The sequence below is a fragment of the Salminus brasiliensis genome, chromosome 10 (assembly GCF_030463535.1).
Source record: "Salminus brasiliensis chromosome 10, fSalBra1.hap2, whole genome shotgun sequence".
Classification (NCBI taxonomy): domain Eukaryota; kingdom Metazoa; phylum Chordata; class Actinopteri; order Characiformes; family Bryconidae; genus Salminus; species Salminus brasiliensis.
In genome coordinates this window covers 9,112,609-9,122,270 of record NC_132887.1, presented here as the reverse complement: position 1 = coordinate 9,122,270, position 9,662 = coordinate 9,112,609, and the positions used below count along the sequence as shown (strand labels likewise).

Here is a 9,662-nt window from a genome sequence, read left to right as displayed (position 1 = left end):
CTGGAAACAGAAACCTCCAAATTAGTGATCTTGATGAGTGAGGCCCAGTGTTTTTTCATTAGTTTGGCCTGTTTATTCTGTTTGAGCAAATGCATCTATTTCTGTTTTAATTGGCACTGAATCAGAATCAGTCCACAGCTGCAGGTGTTGTGTCTGGGGGTTAATGTAGATCAGATGAAGGTTTTTGTAGTGAAGTGAGGTTATCTACAGCACTGTGTAATACGCTGCACAGAAATACACAGCGCTGTCATCCGCTGAAAGACTGCTTATGGTCAAAGAGCCGTTATTCCTCCCATCACCTCTCATTTTGATCTTCTTTTCATATTCAGTCTCTACGTTTTCATTATTATTAAAGAGGTAACCCATGAGCTTAAAGCCTGTGGCCTGGTTGTGTTTATACCACAGTATTCGCTCATAGTCCTTCACACTGTGAACACATTTAATCTTAGCAACTTCATCTTTGTTCTTAATGATATCAGGAGGATCCTGGAGTACATTGCAAAGAGCAGAACCTGTGGAGAGAGAGAGAGAGAGACAGATGATACTGCAGAAGAAATAATTGCATTAGTGACACAATTCATTACAGAAATCTGCTTTAAATATGTACCTGTGAAGAACAGTAGTGTGGCTGAAAGTGTAACCAGAGCAGGAACCATGCTGAGTCTCTGTGCTGGGTAGCTCTGCTCTGGATTAGGGCAGAGGTTACATATATATGCTGTTACACAATTCCTACATTGTGACTGACTGACATACTTGGTACATTGTACAGTATTTATGATGCTTCAACATTAGTAATTAAAGAGCGCCATCTAGTGTTCTGAATGATATGCAGTAAAATCTCCTCTTTTATATTCTGTTCAGCTGCTGTCAGGTTCTTCATTGTTAGGGATATGGTATCTTAATGCTGGGCTTAGATCTGAGAAAGTAACATTAGTTATTAGTGTTGTTGATCAGCAATATAATAAGTCAAGGTTTCACAGGTAAAAATGCAGTAGATACATATAATATTTGCTTTGCCATCACACCATCACAACCCACAGCTGCAGGTGTTGTGTCTTGGGGTTAATGTAGATCAGATGAAGGTTTTTGTAGTGAAGTGAGGTAATCTACAGCACTGTGTAATACGCTGCACAGAAATACACAGCGCTGTCATTTACTGTAAGATCCTTAATGGTTAGAGATCCATTCTTAGCTGCATCTCCTATTATTTGGATTTTATCTGTGAATCCAGTTTCTTTATTTTCGCGTGTGTACTGTAGATATCCAAGCAATACCAGTTCATGGTCCACACTGGTCTTGTACCATAGTATGACATTGTAGTTTGGTACACTGTGAACACACTGTAGCTTTACAGATTCTCCTCTGGATTTAATCCGATCAGAAGGACTTTGGTGAACACTGCTGCTGGAGGCAGAATCTGTAGTGAGAGGAAGCGTCTCTTTAGATAGTTTTAAATGTCATAAAATACAGAAAAGACTTTCCGTCATATCACACACATCCATATATACCTACATGCATACCTGTGATCCAGAGCAGGGAGACAACAATAAGGAGCTGAACTCTGATCATATTGCCTTCCAGGACTCTAATAATAACTAAACACACATTGCTCAGTTCTTTAAACCCTGGCATTGCTCACAGAGTTGCTGAATGACAGTGTTTTCTCTTGGACAGCATAAATTAAGAAAAACATTAGCGCCCCCTACTGTAATTAGTGGTAAATGCAAGTCAACTTCATCTCCTTGAGGCACTTTTGAGTTCTGTAAAGTTGCCTGATAGATGCAATAATCCATTAAAGCAAGCACAAGATGCTGCTGTAGTTCAAGTGCTGTTTACTCTGAAAGATCTACACTAATAAAATAAAGGTGCTTCAAAAGGTTCTTTGAGTGATGCTATAGAAGAACCATGTTTGGGTCCATAAAGATTCATTCTTGTTAAATAAATCTTTGAGTTTAAAGTAGATAAAAAAAAAAAACATCAAATAAAGGTTCTTCGTCATTGAAAATGTTCCTCATGCTCACACATCTCTTTTACAAAAATACATGATCATAAATACATCAGCCCACAGCTGCAGGTATTGTGTCTTGGGGTTAATGTAGATTAGGTGAAGGTTTTTGTAATGAAGTGAGGTAATCTACAGCACTGTGTAATACGCTGCACAGAAATACACAGCGCTGTCATCCACTGAAAGACTGCTTATGGTCAAAGAGCCGTTATTTCTCCCATCACCACTCAGTGTGATCTTCTTTTCATATTCAGGGTCTATTAATGGAGACTGAATTTTGAGGTAGCCCATGAACTTAAAGCCTGTGGCCTGGTTGTGTTTATACCACAGTATGCGCTCATAGCTCTGTACAGTGTGAGCACATGTAATCTCAGCAGTCTCATGCTTATTTTTTATGAGATCAGGAGGATCCTGGAGTACATTAGAAAGAGAAGAACCTGTGGAGAGAGAGAGAGACTATATTAAAAAATAACAAGCCTACATACAGTTTGTACAGGTGAACCATGGCATCAGTGGTGGTGGAGTTGAAGGTCAAACAAAAGCTATATTTACCTGTGAGGCACAATAGTATAGCTGAGAGTCTGATGAGAATGGTAACCATGATGGCTGTCTACTGTCTATGCTTTGTGACTCTGCTCTGAATTAAAGTCCTAGTCTTGATGACTAGCAGACTTGAGCCATTATCACATTTTTACATTCGTGATGAAGGAGCGCCCTCTACTGTCCAGCATAGTGAAAGTTCCCCTTTCAGATTTGGTTCAGCTGCACCTCCTGTCTCTTACACTGTGCTTTCCAGCTACACAGAAATGTATATCACTGTCATTTGCTGCCAGGTTCTTCACAGTGAGCGATCCACTCTCATAATGCGTCTTCTCAGCAGCGTACTTCTCCTCACTGGACGATCCAAAGTCAGGCCTGCAGTTGGTCACTGTGAACACTGTCAGTGTCAGCTCTTGCCCTCGCTGTTGGTACCAGTACATCTGGTAGTAGGTTGAACCCAGAGTGTGACGGCAGTTCAGCTGTGCAGACTGGCCCTGTGGAGCAATGAGTCTGCTGGGACTCTGAAGAACATCACTCCAACCTGCACAATGGAGGAAGCAGCACATTAGATTACCCACAATTCAATGTAATGGTGTAATACAAGCAGAAATCAGTTCACCTGGATCAACACTCAGGAATACAATCAATGCTTTGACTAGTCTTATCATGGTCTTTCAAACAGCACAGCGAAATGTACAGATACTGCATGTTGCTGAGTTTATTGTCCATGGGGCCGACAGGATATGACATCACAACATCAGATCATCAAAAACACATTACACAGATGTTCAGTATGTTGAGGAACATGTACATCCTTCCAGAAAGCTCTCATATCATGAGTATCTAACTGTTCTGGCAGCAGGTCAAAGCAAGAGCTCACACACAGGTGTGGAAGAGCTAAAGTTTGAGCTAATAGTAGAGCAGGCTTTTTGTACAGAGGGGATGCTGTTTGTACCACTGTGTAAACTAGCAGCACAGAAATACACAGTGCTGTCATTTACTGTAAGATCCTTAATGGTTAGAGATCCATTCTTAGCTGCATCTCCTATTATTTGGATTTTATCTGTGAATCCAGTTTCTTTATTTTCGCGTGTGTACTGTAGATATCCAAGCAATACCAGTTCATGGTCCACATTGGTCTTGTACCAGAGAATCGTATTGTAGCTTGGTACACTGTGAACACACTGAAGCTCCACAGATTCCCCTCTGGATTTAATCTGATCAGAAGGGCTCTGGTGAACGCTGCTGCTGGAGGCAGAATCTGAAGATAAAGTGCATTAAAAAGAAATCTCTCAGTTTTTCATAAATCTCTTTTATCGTCCATCCATCCACCCACTCATAAATATGTACATACATACCTGTGATCCATAACAGCCAGACAATTCTGAAAAGCTGAGTGGTGATCATATTTCTTTGGGTAAGACTCAGAAAACTACTCTGAACCAAATTCAGATTTCAGGTTTTTTAAACACTTGCTGAGTGGCTGCATTTCCTCTCGGCCTAATGTAGTCTTAATGTAGACCATGAGCACCCCCTACCTGAAATACTGGTAATTGCAGATCATCAGCCTAATTTATGCACAGCTGTACTAGATAATTTCACGTTAAAGCATGAGATACAGCTGAAATTCAGCTCCAATTTCTTTTGTGTCTTTCTCGTCATGTTGTGTGTTTTGTCATGGTGTGTGGTGATGCAGGGTATTGGTGAACAGATATATTATTTATTTTGCCTGCACTGTAATGAAGACTGTGTGTGACACAATTCATTACAGAAATCTGCTTTAAATATGTACCTGTGAAGAACAGTAGTGTGGCTGAAAGTGTAACCAGAGCAGGAACCTGTGAGCAGGCATCATGTACCGCCAGCTGCCAGCAGGGGGCCCAGCCAGCAAAGTAGGAAAGCTGGTGGGGTTGGAGCAAAGAACTCCAAGCCCCAGAATTCCCAGCGATAATCAACGCTGACCAGACCCTCCTGTGTGGCACAGTATAAATACACCTAGCCAAATACACTTCCCCGTCGCACCTTTGTAGAGGGGCGAATGGTAACAGTGGGTTTTTGTTGTGAACAGAAAAGAGAAAAGAGAAGTTTAAGCTGTAAACTGAAAAGAGAAAAGTGAAGTTTAAGCTGTGAACAGAAAAGAGAAAAGTGAAAAAGAGAAAAGAGAAGTTTAAGCTGTGAAGAGAAAAGAGAAAAGAGAAAAGTGAACAGTTGTGAACAGAAAAGAGAAAGGTGAACAGCTGTGAACAGAAAAGAGAAATTTAACATCTTAATGCTGGTGTTAGATCTGAGAAAGTATTCTCAGTTAATCGAGGAGTTTCCCTGTTTTCTTAGATATTAGAGTAACATTAGTTATTAGTGTTGTTGATCAGCAATATATTAGGTCTAGGCAGAAGATACATGTAGGTTCACTGCTGTGTTGATGTTGATTTCTCTAGAGTATTGTTTCCTAACCCTGGTCCTGGAGCACCCCATGCCCTGTACATTTTAGTGGTCTCATGCTCTAACAGATTACTCAGGAAGGGCTTGGTAGTTAGTTGATTTGCTGGATCAGGTCTATTGGGATTAGGGAACACTTCAAAATGTGGGCAGGGGGTCTTAAGAACCAGGATTGGGAACCAATACTGTAGAACATTTAAGCACCAAATACCATAGAACAGAACCTGTACTCTACATGTGTCTGAATACACATGAATTCCTTTAACATGCATAACAACTTCAAGTCGTCTTCTGGCTCTCCAGAATAATGAGCAAACAGGTGTGTGTGTGAGGTGATAAGACCTCTGTGGTTAAATATAACAGGTTAAAAGAGGGAGGTTATTGTAGAGGAGAGAGTGTGTGTGAAACACTGTGTAGATGCTGCACAGAAATACACTGCACTGTCAGTAGACGTGAGGGAATTTATGGACAGTTTGCCGTTCCGATTTCCGTTGCCTGATAAGAGAGTTGTATTGAGGAATTCAGGCTCCAGCTGAGGCTGAGTGTAAGTAAGGTATCCCATGAGCTGAAGCTGTTGGTTTCTGGCTTGTTTGTACCACACAATGTTTTCATAGCTTGAAAGGCTGTGAGAACACTGAAGCTCTGCAGACTCTCTATCCTTTCTGAACAGATCAGTCGGAGTTTGTAGAACTTCTTTACTGGCAGCAGAAACTGTGAAGGAAAACAGAAATAAGAACATTTAGAATTAAGATCCCATGTGATCGATCATATAAACTGTGAGTGACTTCACGTCAGGTAGATTTACACACAAAGGCCAAACTTACCTGTCATCCAGATCAGATAGTGAATGGTGGTAACCAGAGAAAGTCTACCAGTGAGTTTAGTCATGGTGAGACTGAGCAAAAACAGGTGAAAAGAAGGACGTCTCAGAGTGAAAACCTGCAGTCAAAGCTGATGGTGAGACCAAAGTCTAGAGGCAGAGACAGTCATTGTTTAAACTGGAGACAGAACTGCACTGCCCCCTCTTGTTAAGCAAGCAGAACTGCACAAGAGTGAGAGTAACAGCACATCCTGAGCTTTACCTGCTTACACCCGGGGTGCACACTGTGATTATTATTATATACTTATCATAATAATGATATAATTATCATAGTTCTTATATGTTGTATCATGCAATTAATGTATAAATGAATGAGTCTGACTTGAAACTCCTACAACAGGAAACATAAACCTCCAAATTAGTGATCTTGATGAGTGAGGCCCAGTGTTTTTAGATTCGTTAGGCCTGTTTATTCTGTTTGTGCAAATGCATCTATTTCTGTTTTAATTGGCACTGAATCAAAATCAGCCCACAGCAGCAGGTGTTGTGTCTTGGGGTTAATGTAGATTAGATGAAGGTTTTTGTAATGAAGTGAGGTAATCTACAGCACTGTGTAATACGCTGCACAGAAATACACAGCACTGTCATCCGCTGAAAGACTGCTTATGGTCAAAGAGCCGTTATTCCTCCCATCACCTCTCAGTTTGATCTTCTTTTCATATTCAGTCTCTACGTTTTCATTATTATTAAAGAGGTAACCCAAGAGCTCAAAGCCTGTGGCCTGGTTGTGTTTATACCACAGTATTCGCTCATAGTCCTTCACACTGTGAGCACATTTAATCTTAGCAATCTCGTCTTTGTTCTTAATGATATCAGGAGGATCCTGGAGTACACTGCAAAGAGCAGAACCTGTGGAGAGAGAAAGAGAGAGACAGATGATACTGCAGAAGAAATAATTGCATTAGTGACACAATTCATTTCAGAAATCTGCTTTAAATATGTACCTGTGAAGAACAGTAGTGTGGCTGAAAGTGTAACCAGAGCAGGAACCATGCTGAGTCTCTGTGCTGGGTAGCTCTGCTCTGGATTAGGGCAGAGGTTACATATATATGCTGTTACACAATTCCTACATTGTGACTGACTGACATACTTGGTACATTGTACAGTATTTATGATGCTTCAACATTAGTAATTAAAGAGCGCCATCTAGTGTTCTGAATGATATGCTGTAAAATCTCCTTTTTTATATTCTGTTCAGCTGCTATCAGGTTCTTCACTGTTAGAGATTTAGCATCTTAATGCTGGTGTTAGATCTGAGAAAGTAACATTAGTTATTAGTGTTGTTGATCAGCAATATAATAAGACTAGGTTTCACAGGTAAAAATGCAGTAGATACATATAATATTTGCTTTGCCATCACACCATCACAACCCACAGCTGCAGGTGTTGTGTCTTAGGGTTAATGTAGATCAGATGAAGGTTTTTGTAGTGAAGTGAGGTAATCTACAGCACTGTGTAATACGCTGCACAGAAATACACAGCGCTGTCATTTACTGAAAGACTGCTTATGGTCAAAGAGCCGTTATTTCTCCCATTACCACTCATTTCAATCTTATTTTTAAATTCATCTTCTGCTTTCCCATTATTAAGAAGGAGGTAGCCCATGAGTTTAAAGCCTGTGGCCTGACTGTGTTTATACCACAGTATGCTGTCATAGCTCTGTACAGTGTGAGCACATGTAATCTCAGCAATCTCATCCTTATTCTTTATGAGATCAGGAGGATCCTGGAGTACATTAGAAAGAGAAGAACCTGTGGAGAGAGAGAGAGACTATGTGAATCATGGCATCAGTGGTGGTGGAGTTGAAGGTCAAACAAAAGCTATATTTACCTGTGAGGCACAATAGTATAGCTGAGAGTCTGATGAGAATGGTAACCATGATGGCTGTCTACTGTCTATGCTTTGTGACTCTGCTCTGAATTAAAGTCCTAGTCTTGATGACTAGCAGACTTGATCCATTATCACATATTTACATACGTGATGAAGGAGCGCCCTCTACTGTCCAGCATAGTGAAAGTTCCTCTTTCAGATTTGGTTCAGCTGCACCTCCTGTCTCTTACACTGTGCTTTCCAGCTACACAGAAATGTATATCACTGTCATTTGCTGCCAGGTTCTTCACAGTGAGCGATCCACTCTCATAATGTGTCTTCTCAGCAGCGTACTTCTCCTCACTGGACGATCCAAAGTCAGGCCTGCTCTTGGTCACTGTGAACACTATCAGTGTCAGCTCTTGCCCTCGCTGTTGGTACCAGTACATCTGGTAGTAGGTTGAACCCAGAGTGTGACGGCAGTTCAGCTGTGCAGACTGGCCCTGTGGAGCAATGAGTCTGCTGGGACTCTGAAGAACATCACTCTGACCTGCACAATGGAGGAAGCAGCACATTAGATTACCCACAATTCAATGTAATGGTGTAATACAAGCAGAAATCAGTTCACCTGGATCAACACTCAGGAATACAATCAATGCTTTGACTAGTCTTATCATGTTGGTCTTTCAAACAGCACAGCGAAATGTACAGATACTGCATGTTGCTGAGTTTATTGTCCATGGGGCCGACAGGATATGACATCACAACATCAGATCATCAAAAACACATTACACAGATGTTCAGTATGTTGAGGAACATGTACATCCTTCCAGAAAGCTCTCATATCATGAGTATCTAACTGTTCTGGCAGCAGGTCAAAGCCAGAGCTCACACACAGATGTGAAAGAGCTAAAGTTTGAGCTAATAGTCGAGCAGGCTTTTTGTACAGAGGGGATGCTGTTTGTACCACTGTGTAAACTAGCAGCACAGAAATACACAGCGCTGTCATTTACTGCAAGATCCTTAATGGTTAGAGATCCATTCTTAGTTGCATCTCCTATTATTTGGATTTTATCTGTGAATCCAGTTTCTTTATTTTCGCGTGTGTACTGTAGATATCCAAGCAATACCAGTCCATGGTCCACACTGGTCTTGTACCATAGTATGACATTGTAGTTTGATACACTGTGAACACACTGTAGCTTTACAGATTCTCCGCTGGATTTAATCCGATCAGAAGGACTTTGGTGAACATTGCTGCTGGAGGCAGAATCTGTAGTGAGAGGAAGCATCTCTTTAGATAGTTTTAAATGTCATAAAATACAGAAAAGACTTTCCGTCATATCACACACATCCATATATACCTACATGCATACCTATGATCCAGAGCAGGGAGACAACAATGAGGAGCTGAACTCTGATCATATTGCCTTCCGGGACTCTAATAATAACTAAACACACATTGCTCAGTTCTTTAAACCCTGGCATTGCTCACAGAGTTGCTGAATGACAGTGTTTTCTCTTGGACAGCATAAATTAAGAAAAACATTAGCGCCCCCTACTGTAATTAGTGATAAATGCAAGTCAACTTCATCTCCTTGAGGCAGTTTTGAGTTCTGTAAAGTTGCCTGATAGATGCAATTATCCATTAAAGCAAGCACAAGATGCTGCTGTACTTCAAGTGCTGTTTACTCTGAAAGATCTACACTAATAAAATAAAGGTGCTTCAAAAGGTTCTTTGAGTGATGCTGTAGAAGAATCATGTTTGGGTCCATAAAGATTCATTCTTGTTAAATAAATCTTTGAGTTTGAAGTAGATAAAAAAAAACCTTGACATCAAGTGAAGGTTCTTAATCATTGAAAAAGTTCCTCATGCTCACACATCTCTTTTACAAAAATGCATGATCATAAATACATCAGCCCACAGCTGCAGGTGTTGTGTCTTGGGGTTAATGTGGATCAGATGAAGGTTTTTGTAGTGAAGTGAGGTAA

The 9,662-nt window shown here is 40.7% G+C and overlaps 1 gene segment (V, D, J or C); it reads right to left on the bottom strand.

Moving 5' to 3' along the window:
* Positions 1-204: 204 nt before the first annotated feature.
* On the bottom strand, positions 205-656 carry LOC140564596 (immunoglobulin lambda variable 2-18-like). The segment is given in 2 exon segments: positions 205-512; positions 608-656. Coding segments are annotated over 2 exon segments (357 nt in total).
* Between the last annotated feature and the right edge of the window lie 9,006 nt (positions 657-9,662).